General features: G+C 35.7%; 2 protein-coding genes across 2 annotated transcripts in view; both read left to right on the top strand.

Annotated features, from left to right (window-relative positions):
* LOC128579504 (ankyrin repeat domain-containing protein 26-like) overlaps positions 1 to 995 on the top strand; it is a 71,249-nt gene extending 70,254 nt beyond the window's left edge. The window contains exon 13 of the mRNA XM_053581566.1: positions 908 to 995. Within this exon, the coding sequence (XP_053437541.1) occupies positions 908 to 995 (88 nt within the window). The remainder of the gene's footprint in view (positions 1 to 907) is intronic.
* Positions 996 to 1,151: 156 nt separating this feature from the next.
* On the top strand, positions 1,152 to 26,266 carry LOC128579503 (ankyrin repeat domain-containing protein 26-like). Its single transcript, XM_053581565.1, has 8 exons — positions 1,152 to 1,328; positions 2,460 to 3,377; positions 4,273 to 4,425; positions 11,821 to 11,891; positions 12,222 to 12,315; positions 13,317 to 13,390; positions 13,724 to 13,808; positions 26,060 to 26,266. The coding sequence occupies exons 1-8, from the start codon at positions 1,164 to 1,166 to the stop codon at positions 26,264 to 26,266; spliced, it is 1,767 nt and encodes a 588-aa protein (XP_053437540.1). The 5' UTR covers positions 1,152 to 1,163.
* The last annotated feature ends 106 nt before the right edge of the window (positions 26,267 to 26,372 follow it).

Here is a 26,372-nt window from a genome sequence, read left to right as displayed (position 1 = left end):
TATTTATATGTTGGAGAATTTTTGACATTGCTGACATATCATCTGATATTTAATAGGAGAGAAGTCTTCTTAGTCTTCCGCGGTATAAAATTCTTGGAAATAATAAAATAAGTTCTTAATTGTAATTACAATTACTGATAATTAAATGTATATTCTTTTAAATCATAATTCTAATAACTATATTAGAAGTTCACCTTAGGGAAATCTCCATTTATTTAACAAATTGAATTTGGAATTTTAAATATTTCTATTATAATTAATATTGTTATGAAGATTTTTACACAAGTCTTAATTTTCAAATTATATGCCTTTAACATATTCTTCAATATAGAATTCTTGGGTTAAAGTAATCTTATGAAAATGGCTTTGATCAATATTTTGAAATGGTTCTCAGGAATGTTTATGGAAATTTATAACTCAACCAACAGAGTTTTAATTGGCCTTTTTCAACCCAGAAGAAGTTTCTTAAGGAAATTACATAGTTTGTTTTCATAATGCAGGGAATGAAAAGGAAAATGGAAAGTGACTACTGATTCGCTTGTTCAACATCTCTCCTACACAGATAAAATTAATTTAAACTTTTGTGTTGAAAACATATATTATTCTTCATTGTTTAATTAAAACACAGAACACGTGGGTAGCAAATATAAAAATAGCAGTCTGCAATTATATGTTGTGTGAGAGACATCGGAATGAGTTCTCTTACACTGCCAGTGACTTTCAGGAATGCTTGTGCTGTTTTGTGGAGATGAACATTTCCCTCCAGTGAATTCATAAACTTATTTATAAATGGTAAATTTTGGTTAGTTTACACTCCATGATCTGTCCCAGTTTGGGAGTAATTATGACTATGTAAAAAAGTAATTTTCAACTTATACATTTGAAAATTTTCAATATCCTTTTCAAGAGTAACTAAACTAACAGAAACTTACCAATTAGGAGAATGTTCTTTCACATCTACCTTTCATGTGTACATGTCTTTTCGGAGAAAATGAAGTGAGATATTCAAAACCTTAGAACTAGAAAAAACAAATATTCAAGAAAACAGACATTTTATTAGATAATCAATGAATAGATGAAGAGTCAGGTCTCAAAATGAACTTTTCGCTAACAAAATGAATTTTAAGATAAGTATATTTAACTGCAGATTCACACTAAAAGAAATGGAAGAGATGAGAAAAAATGATTCTATAGCATTTGAACAAATTAAGGAAAAGTTAACAAGAGAAATAGAGCAACATAGAAAAGAAGTTGCGATAAAAGAAGAATTGGAACACAGACTGAGAGCCCAAAATGTGGAGTTGGGGACCCTTAGAAATAATCTGGAGGTAAATTAATCTTTGGTTAACATCACATTTATTATTTTACTTCATCACTATTAGTTGTGATGTCTCTTTGATTCAATGCTTATTGTTTGGTTATAAAACAAACCAAAATCTTGCCTTAAGAATTAACTATGATATTTATAGCTAAAGTTGTTTATTATAAATCTTGGCATCCAAGTAGTATCTTATTTCAATACAAAGAATTTTTTAAAATAATATACCATAATATATACTTAATGATGACTTATTAGGGGTTTTGTTCCTAGTAAAATAGTTCAGTGATTTTTCCCCTATTTCACATTTATTACAACTTCAAATATTATGAAGAGGAAAGAAACAAAATGTATTGTAATCTAAAGTAATCTCATGATTTTCTAAGAAGACCTCTGCAAATTTTATCTTATTTGTCATTTGTGTTTTGAAATATAAGGCTTATTTTGCATTTATTTATTTATTCCAGAGAGGTAACTGTGATTTGGTAGATGAGCCTCATGGGTTAGGATCAGAAGACTGAGGAAAATCCTACAAGGGGCTTATACGTTTAATCTCTCCTTTTCAGAATTGTGATCAGTAACTGAGTTAATTGATATATAGAGAAATGCTTTGCACAATGCCTAGATTTGTCATTTATCAATAGATATAATTGTTATAACTTAGGATAAAAATGTTAGAAGAGCAGAATATCTATAGAATGCTCTCAGAAAAAAACTTAAAGAACATTAGCAAATTTTGCATGTTCTAGTGTACGCAGAGCTGAGGCTCCTACTATGGAGGGGGATGTAGGTTAGACACCAGAGTGTGCACCCAACTTTCTAGTGTGTCACAGTTATTAGAGTTTTGTGCATTTGGATTTGTTGTTATTCAAAGAAAGCCTTTTCCAATTTGAGATTCATAAAAATTCTTTACTGATTTCTTTTTTGCTTTCAGAGATTCATTGCATTCATGTAAATATTTGAACTTTCAGGAATTTATGCTCTATAAGGTTTGAGGTTTGGATCCAGCTTCTTTGCCCAGTTAGCTGCTTTTTACAACCCTTTCATTTCATAAATGTGCATGTTATTATTTACTTTCTGGGGAAATCGTGATATATTATTTTATTGAGTGATAGCTAAAAGTTTCCTTTCTTTTACTTAGAATTGTCAAAGGCTTGAACATGAAAGAGATCTCCTGAACAAAGAAATTGTCAGACTAAGATTGAAAGTAGAAAGAATGAAAATGAACAATGAGGAGATAGACAAGAAACACTTGCGGGACTTGGAAATCATCAAAGACAAGACTGATGATCTTCAAAATGCTGTAAAGCTCAGTGAAGAAAGGTTAATGAAAGTAACAGCCCAGTATAGTGGCCAGCTCAACATACTACGAGAGGAGAATAAAGTGCTACAAGCCAAACTGAAGGAAGCGAAAGAAAACCAGGAAAAACTAGAAGTAGAACTTCAATCCCTCCGTCTCAGACTGGCAGATGCTAACCATGAGCGTCACCAAAGTCAGGTCTCCCAAAGAGACCTTGCCTTCATTGTCCAGAGAACAAAAGAAGAATGGTCTGGTACACTGGAATATATGAACTCTCGTGCTGAAACCCTTTTCCAACAACTTTGTGATGCAGAAGAGAAATTCAGTTGCCTGCAAGCTGAGTTTTGTCACATGAAAGATGCTCTTCGAGAGAAGACTTTTGCTCTAGAAGGTGCACAGAGAGACCTGATGGAAGCACAGTTTGAAAAGCAGAACATTCAACTGAAGTATCAAAGTGAACAAAGAACAGTGAGTATGTACATTGTAAAGCAGGAGTCTTTAGAGCAGAGACTGTCCGGACTGCAGTGTAAAACTATGTCACTTCAACAACAGCTGGATGATGTTCACAAGGATTCTGCAGATAAAGAGAAGGCAAAACACAGCAGAGACAGCCTGTGTGCTGCAGTGGTGAAGGCTCTTGAAGTAGGGCATGAAAAGTACAGTCTGCTTTTGGAGGACAAAAACAAGAAGTTGCTTGATGAATGCAATCATTTAAAAGAAAGGCAGTACCAATATAAAAAAGAGAAAGTGAAAAGAGAAGTAAGTATCAAGAAATAATCATTTTTCAACCTTCCAAAAAGAAAAGTGAAGTGGTGTTTGGTAGTGACTAAGCATCGTATCTGGTTGAATGTGAGACTATCTAGATCTATATTTGTGATATCAGCCTAGAAACATACCTTGTTTCCAGCAAATAAAAGTTAGTACTGAGAGATGTTTTACTTTGAGTAAAGACAGTGTGTCACAACATTTTAAGAGTTTAAGTTATAAATTGTTAATAGACATAGAGTAAAAACGCTGAAATCATAATTTTAGTGTCTTTATGTTGCCTCATTTTAAGACAGAGCCGAAGCAGAAAAAAGTGAGTAGGAAGCTGAGTAGGGGTAGGAGTTGCAGGAGTTGTGATTAGGGAGGGAGGTGGAGGCCAGTTTACTTAGGGCCTGCAGGAGCCATTGGAATGTTACTTTTATTCTAAAATAGGGATTATTGGGAGAGTTTGAGCAGAGGACTGAATTTGTGAGAAACTTTGAGGCTGATCTGAGCTTCTAATCGAAAAGAAAGAAACCATTTTACAGGGTAGAATTTGCCACCACTATTCCATCCACATGCATATGAATCTTTTGTTATGCATTTCACATTCCTTTTAAGCCTTCAGTTGGTTCTTATGCATTTCACATTCATGAGGGGAGGAATGAATAGAGGACTGAATCTGTTGTCTGAGCAGTAGAATACTGACTTGGGGGGGAGTTAGCACTTTCCTTAGTGTCCTTAGCCAAATTTAGTGGTCAACAGGAATGTGTACACAGGAGGAAAAGAAGGTGAGTCAATGCAATGTATGTGATGATAATCTTCAAGGTATATATGTTAAAGTTAAATATTATTAACACATCCTAATAATAAAGTGTTTATAATATCTGCAACAAAAATATCTTACCAGGCAGTTTTGAGACAACTTCGCCAAGAACTGTGTGATACCATGCAAAAACTATCCAGATCGGAGACGTTACTAGAAACTACATCACGTTGTCACATTCATTTAGAAGATGAGACCCAACATTCAATGAGAAAAATAAGTCAGATGACAAACCAAGTATGTACATAATTAACATGCCACCAGTTAATCTAGAGCTGATCCAATAACATAAAGTGTTTTAGAATACTAGCTGCAGGTGACAGTTTTCTTTTTATATTTTCATTATGAGTAGTTTTGTACCATTTTATTATCTTTATCATGTATTTATTTCTTAAATTCTGACTTTCATTCTTCCACTTTTCCTTAAAATTACATAGAAAAATACCATGTTTTCTTATAATATATACCCTTAGGAAAGTCGAGGATTATGCATCATTTTTCACAGAAGTTGTGAGACATTTTTCCTGTTAAGCAGTAGTTTTCAGTGATTTCTCTATTGCCATTGTGAGGCAAGCCAGATTAAATCAGGGTAATGTGTAATGAAATGTTCCAGAACATATCTTCAATTTTGTGAATGGATACAAAATCTGTGCATACTTATTTTATGGATTTCAGGTTAACTCATAGAGAAAGGCCTTTATATTCTTGTCTAAAATGAAAATGCTGCTCGGGAGGCAGAGGCAAGATAATCGCTTAAGTCCAGAAGTTGGAGGTTGCTGTGAGCTGTGTGAGGCCACAGCACTCCAAAGAGGGCCATAAAGTGAGACTCTGTCTCTAAAAAAAATAAATAAAATAAATAAATAAAATGAAAATGTTTTAGGTTAATTTATAAACTCTTTGCAAAGTTAATTGCCTTCATTTCCATTTCACTTTAATTATATTGTAAAAGCACAGAAATATTCAGGTCTTGGATAGGAGGTACATCCAAAATAAAGAATTAAGAAAATTACCCAGATCCTGCCATTGGATTTTTAAAAGCAAATGTATTGAGGTCTCATTCACATACCATGCAGTTCACCACTTAATGTCTCTTAGTATATTCACAGGGTTGTGGAACCATCATCACAATCAATTTCAGAACATTTGCATCGATGCGAAAAGAAACCCCACATTTTATAACCATAACCTCCACCCTCATCTTATCCCTCCACTTTCCCCAGGCCTGGGCAAGCACCATCTACCTTTATCTCCATAGATTTGCTTATCTAGACAGTTCATTTTTGGGGTGGTGCGGTGGGGGTGAGGGAGACTTTATCAATCAAATTTTATTTTATTTTTTTTCAAGGGGCATATTATACATCCTCACAATGTGCACAATAGGTGAGATCTTGCCTCGTGCCCTCCCTCATTCTGCCAAACGTTCCCCACCCCGCTTCACTCTACCCACAAACTGGACTATAAGAGTGTTTTATTGTTCTTATGAGCATGTAATTGTTTATATATTGATTTCATATAGGTATGGAGGTATGGATTTCATACTGGATATTTACTTTTCTATTCTTATGGTACTTTACTAAGAAGAGTGTATTTCAATTCCATCCAGGTAAATGTAAAAGATTTAAAGTCTCCATCTTTTTAATGGCTAAATAATATTCCATGGTATACATATACCACAGTTTGTTGATCCATTCATAGGTTGATGGACACTTAGGTTGCTCCCATGACTGGGCAATTATGAATTGAGCCACAGTAAACACTCTAGCGCAAATGTTTTTGTGGTAAAATGATTTTTGTTATTCTTGATAGATACCTAGTAATGGGATTGCAGGGTCAAATGGTAGGTCTACTTTTAGATTTTTGAGGATCCTCCATACTTCTCTCCAAAAAGGCTGTATTATTTTGCAATCCCACCAGCATGGTAGAAGCATCCCTTTTCTCCATCTCCACAATAGCATCTGTAGTTCTGGGATTGCTGGGGTTAGGTGATATCTTAGAGTGGTTTTGATTTGCATTTCTCTGGTGATTAAAGACAATGAGCATTTTTTCAAGTGTTTGATGGACATTCGTCTGTCGTCCTCAAGTTTCTGTTCAAATCTCTTGCCCACTTATAGAGGGGGTTGTTTATACTTTCTTAAGGTTCAATTTGAGTTCTGTGTACATTCTAGTTATTAGGCCTTTGTCAGATTCATAACATGCAAAAACTTTCTCCCATTTGAAGGCTGTCTGTTGGTTTCATTTGCGGTAGCCTTAGGTGTGCAAAAGCTTTTAAGCTCGATCAAGTCCCAGGTATTGATTTTTGGTGCAATTGCTAAGAGGGTCTATCTCACAAAGTTTTTTCCCAGGCCAATGTATTCAAGTGTTTTCCCCCACTCTTTCCTAGAATTTTTATTGTTTTGTGTCTTATAATTAAATCTTTCATCTACGAAGAATCAATTTTTTGTCAATAGTGAGAGGTGCAGGTCCAGTTTCAGTCTTCTACATGTGGATAACCAGTTCTTCAAGCACCATTTGTTAAATAAGGATCTTTTTCCTCATTGCATGCTCTTTGTAGGCTTTTCAAAGATTAAATGGCGATATGTGGCTGGGTTCATCTCTAAACTCTCTATCCAATTTCATAGATCTACATCTTTATTTTTGTGCCATTACCATGCTATTTTGTAGACAGTTCTTATAAATGGAGCCACATACTACTTAGTCCTTTGTGACTGGATTGTTTCACAAAGCGTGTTTTCAGGATGAATCCATGTTGTAGTATGGATCAATACTTCATTTCCTTTCACGGTCTAGTACTATTCTATGGTGTGGTCCTACTGGTGATCGATTCTTCACTTGTTGGACCTTTAGGTTTGTTTCTACTTTTTGCCACCAATGCATCATAGTCCCATGAACATTAATTTAAATGGTATCAAGCGGATATTTTATTTTATCTAGTACTATTCTATGGTGTGGTCCTACTGGTGATCGATTCTTCACTTGCTGGACCTTTAGGTTTGTTTCTACTTTTTGCCACCAATGCATCATAGTCCCATGAACATTAATTTAAATGGTATCAAGCGGATATTTTATTTCCCTTGACAGCCATTGACTGTCATCCTCAGTTAGTTAGCAGATTTGACCATCTCTCTGCCTTGCTCATGCTGTGCTTCCCGCTTTTTTAGCTTCTGATCATCTAACCTCATTCAGACCTGAGCACAATTTTTCCTTCTTCATGAAACTTTCTCTGAGTGTTCTGACTTTCGTTGACTTTATTCTTTAGTACTTGTTATCTACTCTGTGCAGAATAAGTTAGTCCTTCATTTTGCATTGCTTTTTTTAATTTTTTTATTATTAAATCATAGCTGTGTACATTTGTGCAATCAAGGGGTACAATGTGCTGGTTTCATATACAATCTGAAATATTCTCATCAAACTGTTCAACGTAGCCTTCATCGCATTTTCATGCTTATTGTATGTAGACATTTGTATTCTACCTTTAGTAAGTTTCGCTTGTACCCATTCTAAGATGCACCGTGATGTGGCCCCACCCCTTACCCTCCGTCCACCATAACCTCCCCTCTCCCATCCCTTCCCTTGGTCCTTTCCCCATATTCTTGAGCTATAGTTAGGTCATAGCCTTCATATGAAAGCTATAAATTAGCTTTATAGTAGGGATGAGTACATTGGATACTTTTTCTTCCATTCTTGAGATACTTTGCTAAGAAGAATATGTTCCAGCTCTATCCATGTAAACATGAAAGAGGTAAAGTCTCCATCTTTCTTTAAGGCTGCATAATGTTCCATGTTATACATGTACCACAATTTGCTAGTCCATTCGTGTGTTGATGGGCACTTGGGTTTCTTCCATGACTTAGCAATTATGAATTGGGCTGCAATAAACATCCTGGTACAGATGTCTTTGTTATATTGTCATTTTTGGTCTTCTGGGTATATACCTAGTTAAGGAATTATAGGATCGAATGGCAGGTCTATTTTTAGATCTCTAAGTATTCTCCAAACATCCTTCCAAAAGGAACATATTAGTGTGCATTCAAACCAGCAGTGTAGAAGTGTGCTCTTTTCTCCACATCCATGCGAAGATCTCTGGTTTGGGGATTTTGTTATGTGGGCTACTCTTACTCAGGTTAGGTGATATCTCAAAGTAGTTTTGATTGGCATTTCTCTGATGATTAAGAATGATGAGCTTTTCTTCATGTGTCTGTATTCCGTGTGTCTGTCTTCTTTAGAGAAGTTTCTCTTCAAGTTCTTTGCCCACCCTGTGATTGGATCACTTGTTCTTTTCCTGCTAATACGTTTGAGTTCTCTGTGGATTCTGGTTATTAAACCTTTATCGGAGGTATAACCTGCAAATATTTTCTCCCATTCTGAGGGCTTTTATTTTTTCATGAGGAGTCATCTTGTTCAATTATAAATTTGCCTAAGGTGAGAATAATATCTAAGTTGCATATAAAACGAGCACATTGTACCCCATAATTGCATTAATGTACACAGCTATTATTTAATAGCAAAAGTTGATATGCCTATAAATTATCCTTATATAAATTGAAAATGTTTTAGATTAACATTTGTTAGAATATAATTAAATACTTTATACTATACTGATAATTGATATAATAAAATTTTATTCTAAATATATTTTAAGCAATAAAATATAAAATTGGAACTTTTTTATTAAAAAAACAGAAAAAACTCTTTCTTGCTATTGTTATTAATTTTCTCTATTTGGGATATATATTTCAGTGACTTTTTCCAAGTTATTTTATAATTAATAGATGGTATTTAACAGAATTTAGTGAAAAGTATTTTGTAAATATGTCTAGCTGTGATGTATCCATTGCAATATCTTCCCAATGAAGTTTGTAATTGGGGAATTAAGGAATTTATATGGAAAGAAGGTGAAGGGGAGTCTCAGGAAAACTTGCCCTTTTCCCCTAGGTCGATTTGCTGAAAAGATCAACTCACAGTTATAGTAGATTAATAAGAGAAAGGTTTATTTCCAAATACCATGCACATGGGGGGTATGAATGATTGCCCAATGTTTCAGTGATAGTCAGTGGCTTTTAAAGATGCCTTTTAGAAGGGAGGGGGGAGAGAAACTGTAAAATATATGTGTAGCAAGTGGTTGCGAGGGATGATGGGTAGATGGAGGGAAACAGACTGAGTTGCAGTTTAACCTGAGAGACAGGTCTCAGTGCTTCAAAGGACATTAGGGCCAGGCCTATGTGATAAGGACTCCAGCAGCCCCTTTTCTGATTCTAAATCAAGTTATTCAGGTTTTATAGAGGAGAGACTAGTGTATTCTAATCAAAAATGGCCTTTTCATTGAAAATATTCTCCATACCAAGGAATTATATTTTGATTTCCTTATCTCCTTCAAAGATATACATCTGGAAAGTACTCTATGTCTTTGCTTATCTCCTCATGTAATCTTATTTAATATTGATAAAGTTTGAAATATTTCCTGTAGTTCTTTCTTATTGTTCATTGCTGTTTCAACAGTAGCAAGAAAATGTTTTTCTGTTTTTTGTTTTGTTTCTTTGTTTGTTTTAATGGGTTAGGGCCAAACCAGTCTGCTTCTTTCCTGCTAGTACTAATTTAATTTCCAAGGAAAGTGTTCAACCAAATAAATAAGTGAATGTAGATGCAACCAGCAGGAAAAAAAAATATTCATGTCATTCTCACTATAGAAAAAAAAATTAAATTAGTATTCCTTCATTACAAAGTCAGAATTGGGACTTGTAGATTGATAATTGCCTTTCCAACTGAAAAGCTCTGGCCTTTCTGATCTACCACAGCACATGACCTTAACTTGATCATCAGAATGCTTGCTAGAGCAGCCCATCATATCCAGTTGCTGGGAATGAAGTGATCAAGGCACCTTGATTTATCAATGGAGTCCAGTGTTTTCAGGTTGAGGCTATTGCCTGGGGTCATGTAAGTTCCATACAACTCACTCCAGAAGATGCTCTGTGCACTGCAGTGCATGGTCATGCATCCCACTGATTGCTATGGAGACAAGTAAACTATGAATTCTTATGAGTGGACGAGAACAATGCTGGCTACTGGAGTTGGTGACTGTTAACTCAGAATTTGGGACTGTTGTGGACGTCATGCTCTGCATTTATTGCCCATTTTAGTAGTGTGGAGATCAGTTGAGTGCAGCTGTCGGGGACCATTTTCATTGGCATGTCACCTGCCTAAACTATAAAATTAGAACATAAAATACAACAAGATGTTAATAGTAAATATTATATGCCACTCACCATGTGCCTCATGTTTTTCTAAGTGCATTACGTGTATTCCCCAGTTCAGTCTTCCCAACCGCCACATGAGGAAATCAGTGCTATTCTGTTCATGTTGTAGATGAAGAAACCAAGTTGCTAATTTGCTAAAGGTCACACAGCTAGTACTGGTGGAGCCAGTACTCAAACCCAGATCTTTTGGCCTCTGTAAAGGTCCACCTCTCAAACTATTCCATGAGACATCTGGTTGTCATCTGAAGCATACACACCACTGAGATGTGAGAGAAAAAGGAAAATCTGGTCCCCTTGCTCTGTGGGAAGCTGAAGGGTGCTGTCCCCCTGTGTAGCAGTGCACAAAGTTCTAGCCTTTTCTCTATTTTACCTGTAAATTGGCTCAGAGACTACAATGTGTCTATGAATATGGACAGTTAGCATTTACCAACTTGTGCCTGTCTACTTCCTCATGTTCACAAAAATAAATAAATAAATAAACATAGGGTCACGATGGTTAGTAAAACATGGCTTTGATGTGACTGGGTAGGTTAAGTGGTAATTTTAACATAATGGCCTCTCTTTTGTCGTGTTTAATCGCAAAGTTTAATAGTCATCCTCACAGTTTAAGGCGACGCATTTAAATTAAATTCTCTCCTAGTGAAAACTTAAGCCTTGCGACTTAACTTTGGGGTTGACATTCTCTGTTGTACTTTTCTTCCCATTTATTTTTAAAAGTCCTTTTCCTTTTCCTAAAAGGAAAGATAATGGTGAGTGTTAGATGCTGAAAGTATATAAGTTGCCTTGTTACAATAAAATTAAATGTGAATAAAATAAAATAATAAAAGTTGATGTTGTGATCTTAGAATACAAAATATACATGCTTATCATAATGTAATCTTCTCTTTCCCCATTTTATCAATTTTATAAATTTGAGTATTTATCTCATACAATATAGTTTGTAAAATTAAGAATAATGTATTCATTGAGTATTTAATAGTATTTATGTAATACAATATAATTTGTAAAAGCAAGAATAATGTTGTGTTTTCATCCTATAACAGGAGTAGATAAACTTCTCTGTGAAGGGCCAAATAGTATATTTTAGGTTTTATGATCCAGAAGATTCCTGTTGCAACAGCTCCACTGTGCAGTGATGGCAGAAAAGTATCTATAAATAATATGCAGAATGAAGGGGTGTGTCAGGGTTCCAATGAAATTTAGCTACAAAAATCTCTTCAGGTGATGAGCAGATTTGTACTAGATCATTATTATTTTTAACGCAAATAGTGTGTTAGTCTAAAAACTTTGTTTTCTATATGCTACATTTTTTAGCTGTCCATCCAGTGAGGGAAATGTGGGTCATTTCCAAGTGTAAACATTTTTCTAATCTTTGTTTTAGTTTCAAGAAGTAGAGGATCAACTCAAAGAGGAAGGACACCGTGCTGAGAAGATGCTAGACCAATGGAAAAAGTATGCTTTCAAGCAGCAAAAAAGAAAAATAAAAAGACTTGAGTATTATAAAGAAAATAAGTGTTACAGTTTGAGACTAGTGCTAGTTGTAATAGTAACTATATCTGTGTGAATCTTAGGAAAATTTTCAGCTTTAAGCTATTTTTTACTTTGTTTCTAAATTTTGCACATTATGCATGGACATTGCTAGAAAAATGATATAGTTGTTTAATCATCTACTTTTCAAATATCTAAGGATTCACATAAACATACCTTCAAGTGTTTGTTCAAAAATTGCATGATATTTAAAAAAATTATCTGACATTAATTATTTTAAAAATTATATTTTAGGATCAAAATGGCAAATTCCAAATTAAAACTTACTGTCAAAGACCAAGCCGAAAAACTCAACCAGTATGAGAAAGACTTGTCAAGTGCAAGTTTCGTAAGTTAATCTCTTATTTTAGTTCTGGGGCAGAATAGGCTGAGTGTATCTTACTCAAAATGCTTTGGACTAGAAATGTTTTGGATTGTGGAATATTTGTACATGCCTATTGAAATATCTTGGGAAGGGAATTCAAGTCTAAACACAAATTTATTTGTAATATATACACCATATTCACACACCCTGAAGATAATTTTATGTAATGTTTTATAATTTTGTGCATGAAGCAAAGATGTTTTCACTGCAACATGGCACATGAAGTCAGATGTCAAATTTTCCATTTGGAATGTCATTTTGAACCTAAAAGTGATTAGGATTTGGGGGCATTTTGGATTTTAGGTTCTAATATTAAGACGCTCAACCTGTAGTACAGATGTTCACTGACTTTCAGTGGGGTTATATCCCAATAAACCCATCCTCACTTAGCCTAGCCTACCTGGAACATGTTCAGAGCACTTACATTAGCCTTCAGTTGAAAAAATCATCTAATATAAGTCTGTCTCTAATAAAGCATTATATGTCCCTCATACCACATATTGCTAGCCTGGGAAGGATCATGAATCAAAATTCAACATACATTGAAATTGGGGTGTTTCATATCATTTTAAAGTCAAAAAAATTAAGGTGGCCATCATCATTATGTCAAACTTGCAATGGCTTCACATCATTATGGAGTCAAACAATAGGAAGTTGGAGGATCCCAAGTCAGGGACAGCCTGCGTATAAGAATATGGTAGACAATATGAAAAACGTCTCTGATAAAAATATCTATCCCCTTCATAGTGATAATACTTATTGCAAGTAGTGCCAGTCCCCTTGACTTTACAAAAGAAATTGACTTAATTCCTAAAATTAATGATTTGGGTAGTAAGATTTTAATAAAAACATTGTCATAGCCCAAGAATAATATTTTTATGTATACCACATTTCATTTATCCATTAATCCATTGGTGGACACTTTGTTTTTCCAAGTGTAAATTATTTTTAGTCCTTTGTTTTAGGTGCAGAAATCTCTGGAAGATCAGTTAGCAGAGACTATAAAATGTAAAAGGATGATAGAAGACCGCATGCAAAGGTACAGTTAAAAGCAGCACACAAAATAACTTGAGTATTCATAAAGCAAATAGCAGTGTAATATGAGATTGTGTCTGTTCAGATAATAAGTATGTTTGTGTGAAGCCAAGGAAAGTTTCAACTTTAAGCTATTTTGAAATGCATGCCTTTGTATATTTTTTCAAAATTTTATACATTTTCCAAAAAGACACCTAGAAAAATACCTTTGCCAAATCATCTGCTTTGTTAATCTTTGAGAAATTCTCTAATTATGCCTTTAGATATTTGTTCACAAGCTTTATGGCATTTTAAAAATTTATCTGTGATAAGAATTATTTTACAATATGTATTTTAGCCTTGAAAAAGAAAATTCAAAAATGAAAGTAAACTTTGGAAAGGCACTGGACTGCATTGAGAAATATGTGTCATCTGCAAGTTCAGTAAGTCAATCTCTTACTTTCTATCATACTTAAAAGGAACTTTTTTTCTCTACTAGTACAGGCTGTACATTCTGCACCCCAAATGCCCAGAAATATTTCAGATTTTAGAATATTTATATATACACAATAAAAGATCTTGAGGATGGGATCCAAGTCTAAACACAATATTCATTAATGCTTCATGAACAACTTATGCACAAAGCCTGAATGTAACTTGATATAATATTTTTAAGTACTAAATTTTGCATGAAACAAAGATGTGTGTTTTCACTGAAACCTGTCACATGAATTCAGATGTGGAATTTTCCACTTGTGCTGTCATCTTTATATGTAAGATGAATAACATTTTGAAGCATTTTGGATTTCAGGTTTGGAGATTTCAGGGTAGATGCTCGTCCAGGAGGGAAGGGCCTAGTCAGTGCCTGCAGGTGGTACTGAGAGGTAAAGCAAACTAAAACTCAAAGATATGGCCTTGACGGCCCTCTTTTTAAATTGGAAGTGTAGGATTGTAAAAGATTTTAGTTTAAAAAAGTGATGAAAAATAGATCTCTGGATGAGACTGTGTATTAAGGAATATTAATACACAGTCATGCCATGGAATCCCAGCACTTTATGAGGCCAAAGTAAAAAGGCCAAGGCAAAAAGATCACCTGAAGCCTGGGCCTATCTCTACAAAAACTATAAAGGCATTAGCCCATCATGGTGATATGAAACTGTAGTCGTAGCTCCTTAGAGGCCCAGTCAGGTGAATCACCTGAGCCCAGGAATTAGAGACTTCATCAAGCTGTGATGGTAGCACTGTACTTGATCTTGTGTGACAAAGTTATACCTAGTCTCAAAAAAAAAAAAAATAGAGTTCAAAGCAAGGGGAGAAACTGGATGATAGAAAAGCTGTAAGAGGTGATTCATGCCTATAATCTAAGCACTGTAGGAGACTTGAAACCAGGAGCTGTAGACACGCCTAAGTAATGTGAGAACAAAAAGAAAGAAAGAGAGAGAAGAAAGAAATGAAGAAAGAAAGGAAGGAAGGTAGGAAGGGAGGGAGGGAGGGGAAAGAGAGAAAAGGAAGAAAAGAAAAGAAAAAAGAGAGAGAGAGGAGAGAGAGAGAAAGGAAGGAAGAAAGGAGGGAGGGAGGGAAGGAAGGAAGGAGGGAAGGAGGAAAGGAAGGAAGGACCTGCAGGTGGTGCTGAGAGGTAAAGCTAACTAAGACTGAAAGATATGGCCTTGATGACCCTCTTTTTTAATTGAGGAAGGAAGGAAGGGAGGGAGGGAGAGAGGGAGTAAGGAAGGAAAAGGAAAGAAAGAAAGAAAAAATAATTATCCAGGTGTGGGTGTGGTGATGCTTCCCTATAGTTCCAGCTATTCAAGAGGCTGCAGTGAGAAAATAAAATGAGCCCTCATATTAGAGGTTGCAATGAGCTATGATCATGGCATTGTACTGAGAGTCAGAGCAAGACCCTGGCTCAAATAAAAGAAAGTTTAAAACAGAAATAAATAAAATTTAAAATAGAAAATAAAAAATAAAAATAAATGAAAAGCTGCAAGAAACAGGGAAAAAGGCATGTTTATTATAGAGAAGTCTTAAACTTTGTGGGGGTTTGTTTTGTTTTGTTTTTGAGTTTGTTAGGGAAAGTCCCTATTATAATTGTTTCTCACTCTGGGGAGATGTGCCCTATGTCCTTACATGTGCCCATTAGGTGGGACCACACTGATCCCATTCCCTTCTCCCCCTTTTTCCTCCCCCCTTAGCTCAACTGGAGTTAAATTGACTTTTCGTTTTGTGGGGGCATGTATTAGTTGGTCTACCAGCTTCATATTACTGTTGAATCCATTGGATACTTGCTTTTCCATTCTTGTGATACTTTACTAAAAAGAATGTTTTCTAACTATCCAGATGTAAATTCTCCATCTTTTTATGGCTAAGTAGTATTTCATAGTATACATATACCACAGTTTGTTAATCCATTCATGAGTTGGTGGGCACTAGGGTAGTTTCCACATCTTGGTGATTGTAAACTGAGCAGCAATAATCAAATGCAGATGTCTTTATGATAAGGTGCTATTTTTTTCTTCTGGCTAGATGCCTAGTAGTGGCATTGTGGGATCAAATGGGAGGTATAATTTGAGTTCTTTGAGGACTCTCCCTACTTCTTTCCAAAGAGACTCTGTTAGTTTGCAATCTCAACAACAGTGTAAAGATGTTCACTTTTCTCCACATTTGCACAAGCATCTCATTTGGGACCCTGTGATGTAAGCTATTCTGAGTGGGGTTAAGTGATATCTAAAAATGATTTTGATTGTATTTCTGTGATTTAGATTGTATTTCTGTGATGATTGTATTTCTGTGATGATTTCTGATTTTTTTCATGTTTGTTAGCCCTTCATTTGTCTTCTTCATAGGTTGTGTTCATGACTCTTGCCCAGTGATTGATGGGATTGTTTGTTCTTTTTATGTTGATTAATCTGAATTCCCTGTGGATTCTAATTATCAACCCTTTGTCAGATTAATAACCTGCAAGTATCTTTTCCCATTCCAAAGGTTCTTTATTTGCTTTAGTTTTTTTTATTTTTATTAAATCATAGCTGTGTACATTATTATGATCATGGGGCACCATACAGTTGGTTCATAGACCGTTTGACATCTTTTCATTACACTAGTTAACATAGCTTTCGTGGCATTCTCTTAGTTATTTGGCTAAGACCTTTACATTCCACTTTTACTAGGATTCACATATTCCCTTGAAGATTACTCAACCTGTTCCAAAAGGTAGAAAAAGAAGGAAGACTACCCAACACGTTCTATGAAGCAAACATCACCCTGATCCCCAAACCACGAAAAGACCCAACAAAAAAAAGAAAATTGTAGACCAATATCACTAATGAATATAGATGCAAAAATATTCGACAAGATTCTAACAAACAGAATCCAGCAACTTATCAAACAAATCATACATCATGACCAAGTCGGTTTTATCCCAGGGTCTCAAGGCTGGTTCAATATACTTAAATCTATAAATGTAATTCAGCACATAAACAAATTAAAAAAACAAAGACCATATGATTCTCTCAATCAATGCAGAAAAAGCTTTTGATAACATCCAACATCCCTTCATGATCAGAACACTTAAGAAAATTTGTATAGAAGGGACATTTCTTAAACTGATAGAGGCCATATACAGCAAACCCACAGCCAATATCATATTGAATGGAGTTAAATTGGAATCATTTCCACTCAGATCTGGAACCAGACAAGGCTGCCCATTGTCTCCATTGGTCTTTAACATTGTAATGGAAGTAGGCTCAGTGCCTGTGGCTCAAGCAGCTAAGGTGCCAGCCATATACACCTGAGCTGGCAGGTTCGAATCCAAAGTGGAGGCCCACCAAACAACAATGACAACTACAACCAAAAAATAGCCAGGTGTTGTGGCCAGCGCCTGTGGTCCCAGCTACTTGTGAGGCAGAGGCAGGAGAATCGCTTAAACCCAGGAGTTGGAGGTTGCTCTGAGCTGTGATGCCACTACACTCTACCCAGGGCGACAGCTTAAGACTCCATCTCAAAAAAAAAAAAAAAAAAACATTTTAATGGAAGTTTTAGCCACCACAATTAGGGAAGAAAAGGCGATCAAGGGTATCCACATAGGGTCAGAAGAGAACAAACTTTCACTCTTTGCAGATGATATGATTGTATATCTGGAAAATACTAGGGACTCTACTACAAAACTCTTAGAAGTGATCAAGGAATACAGCAGCGTCTCGTGTTACAAAATCAACATTCATAAATCGGTAGCCTTTATATATACCTACAATCGTCAAGTTGAAAAAACAATTAAGGACTCTATCCCATTCACAGTAGTGCCAAAGAAGATGAAATACTTTTGAGTTTATCTAACAAAGAGAAAGATCTATATAAAGATAATTATGAAACTCTAAGAAAAGAGATAGCTGAGAATGTTAACAAATGGAAAAATATACCATGCCATGGTTGGGAAGAATCAACATTGTTAAAATGTCCATACTACCCAAAGCAATATATAATTTCAACGCAATCCCCATTAAAGCTCAATGGTCATACTTTAAAGATCTTGAAAAAACAATACTTAGTTTTATATGGAATCAGAAAAAACCTCGAATAGCCAAGACATTACTCAGAAATAAAAACAAAGCAGGAGGAATCACTCTACCAGACCTCAGACTATACTACAAATCGATAGTGATCAAAACAGCATGTTGGGCAGTGCCTGTGGCTCAAGGGGATAGGGCGCTGGTCCCATATTCCAGAGGTGGTGGGTTCAAACCCAGTCCTGGCCAAAAACCACAAAAACAAACAAACAAACAAACAAAAACAGCATGGTACTGGCACAAAAACAGAGAAGTAGACGTCTGGAACAGAATAGAGAACCAAGAGATGAATCCAGCTAATTACTGTTATTTAATCTTTGACAAGCCAATTAAAAACATTCAATGGTGAAAAGATTCCCTATTTAAAAAATGGTGCTGGGTGAACTGGCTGACAACCTGTAGAAGACTGAAACTGGACCCACACCTCTCACCATTAACCAATATAGCCTCTCACTGGATTAAAGATTTAAACCTAAGACATGAAACTATAAAAATACTAGAAGAGAGTGCAGGGAAAACCCTTGAAGAAATTGGGATGGGCGAGTTTTTCATGAGAAGGATCCCCCAGGCAATTGAAGCTGCTTCAAAAATACACTATTGGGACTTGATCAAACTGAAAAGCTTCTGCACAGCCAAGAACACAGGAAATAAAGCAAGCAAACAGCCCTCAGAATGGGAAAAGATATTTGCAGGTTATGTCTCTGACAAAGATTTCATAACCAGAATCCACAGAGAACTCAAACGCATTAGCAAGAACAGAACAAGGGATCCCATCGCAGGCTGGTAAAAGGACTTGAAGAGAAATTTCTCTGAAGAAGACAGGCACACGGCCTTCAGACATATGAAAAAAATGCTCATCATCTTTAATCATCAGAGAAAAGCAAATCAAAACTACTTTGAGATATCATCTAACTCCAGTGAGACTAGCCTACATCACAAAATCCCAAAACCAGAGATGTTGGCGTGGATGTGGAGAAAAGGGAACACTTTTGCACTGCTGGTGGGAATGCAAATTAATACATTCCTTTTGGAAAGAGATATGGAGAACACTCAGAGATCTAAAAATAGATCTGCCATTCAATCTTGTAATCCCTCTACTGGGCATATACCCAGAAGACCAAAAATCACATCGTAACAAAAATATTTGTATTAGAGTATTTATTGCAGCCCTATTCATAATTGCTAAGTCATGGAAAAAGCCCAAGTGCCCATTGATCCACGAATGGATTAATAAATTGTGGTATATGTACACCATGGAATATTATGCAGCCTTAAAAAAGATGGAGACTTTACCTCTTTCATGTTTACATGGATGGAGCTGGAACATATTCTGCTTAGTAAAGTGTCTCAAGAATGGAAGAAAAAGTACCCAATGTACTCACCCTTATTATGAAACTAATGTAGGACCTTCATATGAAAACTATAACCCAGTTACAACGTAAGAATAGGGAAGGGGAGAAAGAGGAGGGAGGGAGGGGGATTAATGGCATCTTGCTTTAGTTTTTGTGTCCTTAACTCTGCAGAGACTTTCCAGCTTAATTAAGTCCCATTTGTTTAATTTTGGTATTGTCGTGGATTGCCAACAGAGTCTACATAAAATCTTTCCCCAGGTCTACATCATCAAGTTTTCCCCTACACTTTCTTCTAGGACTTTTATCATTTCATGTCTTAGATTTAAACTTTTATCCATCTTGAATTCAATTTTTTTAAGTTGACGAAAAGTGCAGGTCCACTTTCAGTTTTTATGTGAATTATCCAGTTCTCCCAGTACCATTTATTGAATAGTGATTATTTGTTTGGTTTATCAAAGATCAGATAGCAATAAGAAGCTGGTTTCATCTCTAGGTTTTCTATTCTGTTCTATATGTCTGTATTTCTATTTTTGTGCCTGTACCATGCTGTTCTGATAACTGTGGACTTACAATATAATGTAAAGTCTGGTAGAGTGATACTTCTGGATTTGTTTTTATTATTAATAATTTCCTTGGCTTTATGGGTTTTTTTATTGTTTCCATACAACATGCAGAACTCTTTCTTCCATTTCTTCAAAGTATGATGTTGGTATTTTAATGGTAATTACATCGAATCCATACATTACTTTGGGTTTTATAAACATTGTAACAATGCAAATCTTCCCAGTCGTGTACATGACATATTCTTCCATATATTCATGTCTCCTGCTATTTCTTTTCTTAGGGTTTCATAATTCTCTTTGTAAAGATCTTTCATGTCCTTGGTTAAGTATATTCCCAGGTATTTCACTTTCTTTGAAGCTGCTCTGAAGGGTATTGTGTCCCTGTTTGCCTCTCATCTTGTTATTTGCATACACAAAGGCTCCTGATTTGAGCACATTGATTTTATACTCCACACCATTACTCTATATTTTGATCACTCCCAGGAGTCGTGTAGTTGAATCAGTTGGGTTCTCTAAGTATAAAATGATAACATTGGCAAAGAGTGAAAGTTTGACCTCCTCGGCCATCATTTGTATCCACTTAATGTCCTTCTCTTTCCTGATTGCATTAGTTAAAACTTCCAGAGCTATGTGGAATACCAGTGGTGATGGTGTACATCCTGTCTAGTTTCAGTTCTAAGTGGAAAACTTTATTCAGTGTGAAATTGGCTGTGAGTTTGTCCCAGAAGGCTTCAACCAATTAAGAAATGTGTCATCTCTGCCTATTTTCTTAAGTGTTCTTGTTAGAAAAAGATGCTGAATATTGCCAAATGCTTTTTCTGCATCTATTGAGAGGATTTTATGGTCTTTATTTTGGCTTCTATTGATATGGTGAATTATGTTTATGGACTTGTGTAGGTTAAACTAGCTTCATCTTAGCATCCCTGGGATGAAGCCGATTTGATTATGACATATAATTTTTTAAATGTATAGATAAAATCTATTTTCTAGGATTTTGTTGAGTATATTTCTGTCAATATTCATTAGTGAAATTGGTCTGTTGTTCTCTTTTTAGTTTGGTCTTTTCTTGGTATTGGTATCAGGGTGATATTTTCTTCAGAGAACATGCTAGGGAAGGTTTCTTTCTTCTCAGTGTTTTGGAATTCATTCTGCATGGTAGGTATAAGCTCTTGATTGAAGATTTGATCAAATTCTCGTGAAGCCATGTGGTTTAGGGATTTTCTTTTTGTTGTTGGAAGCTTTTTTATTGTTATTTAAATTTCAGTGCTTGATATTTGTCTGTTCTAGAGCTCTATTTCTCCCTGGTTAAGTCTAGGGAGACAGTGTGATTCCAGGTATTGGTCCATTTCGTCCACATTGTCAAATTTCTGGGCATAGAGTTGCTTGTAGTAGACAGAGATAATCTCTTGTATCTCTGTGGTATCTGTAGTTATTTCCCCTTTTTTTGTTTCTGATTGAGGTTTTAGAGATTTTAATGCTATCTTTCTATTTAATCTGGCCAAAGGTTTATTGATTTTATTTATCTTTTCAAAGAACGAACTTTCCATTTTATTGATTTTCTGAATGATTCTTTTGTTTACAACTTCATTTATTTCTAATTTAATTTTGGTTATTTCTTTTCTTCTGCTAGGTTTGCAATTGGATTACTCTTCCTTCTCCATTTCTTTGAGATGATTCATTAGGCTGTTGATGTGCTCTCTTTCTATATTTCATATGTTGGTATCTAATGCAATAAATTTCCTCTTATGACATCTTTTTCAGTATCCCACAGGTTTTGGGAATCTGTGGCTTCATTGTCATGCTGTTCATGAAATCTAATAATTTCCTTCTTTCATCCTCCTTGATTCAACTGTCATGTAGCATAAAGTTTGTAGTTTCCAGGACTTTGTGTGTGGATGAAGGTTTTTGTTGCAATCGATTTCTATCTTTATTCCCTGGTGGACTGAAAAGATGCAAAGTATTATTTAAAATTTTTTAAATAAATTGTTGAGGTTTGATTTGTGTCTGTGGGCTGAAGTATGATCCATGGGCTGATAGAAGAACATATTCTCTTTGGCTTTGGGGTTGTGTGTTCTATATATGTCTATTAAGCATACTGATCTAGGATAGCATTCAAGTTCCTTGTTTCTATGTGTAGTTTCTGTTTAGTGGCTCTGTCCAGTTCTCTTGGAGGAATGTTAAAGTCCCTAGCTACTGTGGTGTTGTAGGATATTATATTGTTCAGACAATTAGTGTTGGCTTCATAAATCTGGGACCATATAAGTTGGGTGTTATATACTTTTAGAATTGAAATGTCCTCTTGTTCTATTGTTCCCTTGACCAGCATATAGTGACCCTCTTTGTTATTACTTACTTTTTTGCTTTAAATACAATTGTCTCTGAAAATAAACTTGCAACCCCTCCTTTTCTGATTTCCTTTAGTTTTTTAATATTTTAAATATATTTTCCTTCATTAAATCATAACTGTGTACCTTAATGCATTTATGGGGTATAATGTGGTGATTGAACATGTTGAAGGATAAAACAAGACTCAGGTTGAAGGCCTGGAAAACAATAATTCAGGCAAATGGTAATCATCTCCTCGCTTACTTAACTGCTGGTTCACCCTGAGTCTTCTTTTGTCCTTCAACATTAGGTGTGTTTCTAGAGACAGCATATAGATGGATTGTGCTTTTTTATCCAGTCACCCAGTCTGTGCCTTGTCAGTGCGGAATCCAAGCCATTCATTGAGAGAATTGTTAAGTATCGTGGAGTTCTATTCACCTTATTTTGTGAAGGTCCATTGCTTAATTTTATTTTTTGCACCAATGTGGAAGCTACGTTTTGTTCTTCAGTTTCTGGGTGTCTACTTTTCTTGGAGGTCCATTGTGATGGTCAGTATGCAGAATGGGTCTGAGTATTTCTGCAGAGCTGGACGTGTAGTGGCAGTTTTCATCAATGTTTGCATGTCAATAAAAGATTTGATTTCTCTGTCAAATTTAAAACCTAGTATACAGAATCCTGGGCTGAAAATTTTTATATTCAAGAAAGTTAAATGTCAATGACCACCTTCTTCTGGATTACAAAGTTTAAGCTGAAAGGTTCACTGTCACCCTAATGGATTGGCTCTTATAATTCAATTGGTGCTTACTCTTGGTTGCTTGCAGAATTTTCTCTTTAATTTTGACCTTGGACAGGTTCATTACAATGTGTCTGTTGAGATAAACCAGAGTTTGATATGCATCTAAGAGGACTGTGTCAGAATCTTGGTGATGCTTGGGAAATTTTCATTGACAATATGCTCTAGAAGGGCTTCTATACCTTTGGGTTATTTTCCTTTCCCCTCAGGGATCACTTTAATTTGTGTATTTGTGTGCTTGATGAATTTCCATAATTCTCTAAGCTCTGCTTTTACTCTTTTCTGCCTCTTTAAATGCCTGAGTTAGCTCAAGAGACATATCCCCTAGCTCTGAGATTCTTCTTTCTCCATGGTCTAATCTATTATTTGTACTTCTACTGCATCTTTAACTTCCCTGGGTGACTCCTTTATTTCTTTAAGGTCTAGTACCTCTTTCCTATCTTTTATTCACTTCTTAAATCAATTTTTGGATTTCCCTTCAGTGATTATCCGCTTTCCCTTCAATTCCCTTCATCATTTTTGCCATCCATACTCTAAATTCCCTTGATGTTATTTCCATAATTTCCTTCTAGGTGGGATCCTCTATGGTAGCTGCCTCATGGTCCCTTGAGGTTAGGGTTGATCTGTTTTGGTTTTTCGTGTTGCCAGATTTTTTTTCTTGTTGGTTTTTCCTCATTATGTGCTTTCTTCTTTATCCATATCCTTCTCCTACATTTTCCTATCACGTCCTCCTTCTTAAATGTTCTTGTTTCTGTGCTTGAATGTTGGAGTGACCTTTTGGTACAGGGACGAAAGGAAGAAAAGAGAAATGAATGAGAAAGGAGAAAAGAAACAGAAAATAAGGGTGAAAGAAAAAGAAAAGAAAGGACAGGAAGAGAAATACGGGAGTAATAGTGGTGTTCAACAGGGTGCATTGACCCATACATGCAATTTCAGGACTCTGAGGGGCCAAGGAAGTTGGGTTCTCCACAGTCAAGAGCTCCTTATCAGCCTGACCAAAAGCAAGTACTTGCCTCCAACATATGCAAAAGCAAAACATCTTTGTGTCACTGGGGGTACCTACTAATACTGTCCTTTGGAAGTCTAAAGTGAGAAGGACACCCAAGCCCAGGTTTTAAGGCCTCCTTGAGCCATGCCAATGCCATGGATCCCAGCCTAGGCCCCAGAGCAAGGCTCTGTCCCATAAATAAAATACAGAATGAAAGAGAACAAAGCAGATGAGAATAAAATAAAGAAAATAAATAAAATTATAAACTTTGTGGGGAAAAGGAGGGATAGAGCGATACCTTAGTTATCATTTGAAAAATTTATGAAGGAAAGATGAGAAAAATCTAGAAAAAGGAAGGAAAGAAAAAATAGAAAAGTAAGTTTAAAAAGCAAAGAAATGCTAACATAAAATGGAATCCTTATTATACAAGAAATTAAAAATGAAAAAATAAAACACAAGGAAAGAAAAACTTAAAAAAATTAGAAGGAAAAAATTTTAAATATACATACAGATAGCAATATATTACCTGGACTTCAGGTGGCACTCTGGGGGTTGGAGATGCAAAACAAACATGCTGATTCTGCTATATAAGGTGGATGTGGGAAGCCACTGTCTAGTTGCTGAGGAAACCCACTTCCTTCTTTCTGACTTATTATCCCTCAGTCAGGGCATGGTGGTTTCATTAACATTCAGGCATAGCAGGGTGGGGGCCTGAAGCTTTTACCAGACTTTTTAGGATACACACCTCAAGTTTCCAAACAGTGCCCCTTGGCCAAAAAGTGGCTTTTCTGGGATGTGAGAACCATCCACCTCACCCCAAGGATGGCTACCCAGCTCATCAGGTACACCACAGCCAGTCACGTGCTGGGACCCTGTAGGCTGTTTCTTCCCAGTGGCCCTCCCACAATGACAGCCCTCTGATGGCAGCCAACCTAATGAAAGTTACACCCTGCCTGGTAGTTCAATCCCTGCCACTGGGCACCATTCAAGTTCACTCTCTCACGCAGGCTCTCCCAAGGCAGCTATGGTGAGCACCCAAGTCCAAAAAATCTTCAGGACAGTACTTTCCTGTCTTTACCCCTCTGCCAGAGGGTCGGCCAGCCTCTGCAAGCAGGCACCTGCTTTCTATGCTGGTCCTACACTGCTCCTGACCTCCTTGTGAATGTGTAGGTGATTATATACTGATTTCATACTAGTATTGAATACACTGGATACTTTTTTCCCCATTTTGGAGATACTTTACTAAGAAGAATAACCTAATTTACATAATGCAATGAGACATTTATAAACTATTAAGAAAAGCGTACGAATGCCTTACCACATCAAATAAGTAAGCGAGGAGATGGTTCTGTTAATCATTTAAATGTAAGCATTCCACGTTGTCTATCAAATCACATTTTACTTCATAAATGCATTAGTGTACACAGTTACTATTTGATAAATAAAACAAAAAGAAAATAATTTGATTATTAAGAGAAGTTAACATAGATCCACAGGAAAGAAAAAGCTGTGATTTAGAAATTAGACCACACTCTTGAATTGTTCTTAAGATACACTATTTAACATTTTTAAAATTTAAATTGATTCTAATATTCTTTGAATGATCATATTACATGAGTTCTAACATAATGATTCCTTTTGTATAATTATATTTAATATTGAATTATATTAACAGCTTACTTTTTTTGTTGTTTTTATTTTTGAGACAGAGTCTCACTCAATAGAGTAACCTTGTGTCACAGCTCACAGCAACCTCAGACTCTTGGGCTTAAGCAATTCTCTTGCTTTAGCTTCCCAAGTAGCTGGGACTACAGGCACCCACCACAATGCCCAGCTATTTTTTTTGTGTGTGTGTTATAATTGTCTTTGTTTGGCAGGCCTGGGCTGGGTTCAAACTCACAAGCCCCAGTGTATGTGGCCAGCACCCTAGCTGCTGAGCTATAGGTGCTTTGCCAACTTAGTTGATCTTGATGATGAACATTTGCAATGTATGCTTTCTCCCCATGTTTAAACTTACTCAGGGCATCACTGACTCAACACATTAAAAAATAAATATACAAGAACTATTCATATTATAATTCTTTAAAATGTATCCTTTCAATTTGTTTTAGACTGGAGCATCATCTCAAGGAAAATTAGAGCATATTGTTTCAGCAGGAGCTCAGATGAAATCCTGTATTGCATATCTGGAATCTGAAATCTCTGTAACAGAAACTTCTCGAGAAGAAATCAATGAAACCACATTTCGGAAATACAAGCAATTCTATCTAAAAGAATTGAAAATTAGAAAATTGTCATACAAAAAACTAAGAGAGTAGGTCAAAACACAAAATCATAGAAAATAAATTAAGTTCATTAATTTGCCTCAATGCATAATTTTTTAGGGAGGGAAGCTCATGAAATTATTTGGAAATAAAAACAGGT

Source organism: Nycticebus coucang, unplaced genomic scaffold, assembly GCF_027406575.1.
Source record: "Nycticebus coucang isolate mNycCou1 unplaced genomic scaffold, mNycCou1.pri scaffold_60, whole genome shotgun sequence".
Classification (NCBI taxonomy): Eukaryota; Metazoa; Chordata; class Mammalia; order Primates; family Lorisidae; genus Nycticebus; species Nycticebus coucang.
This window is presented reverse-complemented; position numbering and strand designations above follow the sequence as displayed.

Coding starts and splice junctions, on each gene's coding strand:
- LOC128579503 (XM_053581565.1), top strand. CDS start 1,164: ATGGAAGAGATGAGAAAAAATGATTCTATAGCATTTGAACAAATTAAG. Junction 1,329..2,459: donor CCCTTAGAAATAATCTGGAG/GTAAATTAATCT, acceptor TCTTTTACTTAG/AATTGTCAAAGGCTTGAACA. Junction 11,892..12,221: donor ATGCTAGACCAATGGAAAAA/GTATGCTTTCAA, acceptor ATTATATTTTAG/GATCAAAATGGCAAATTCCA.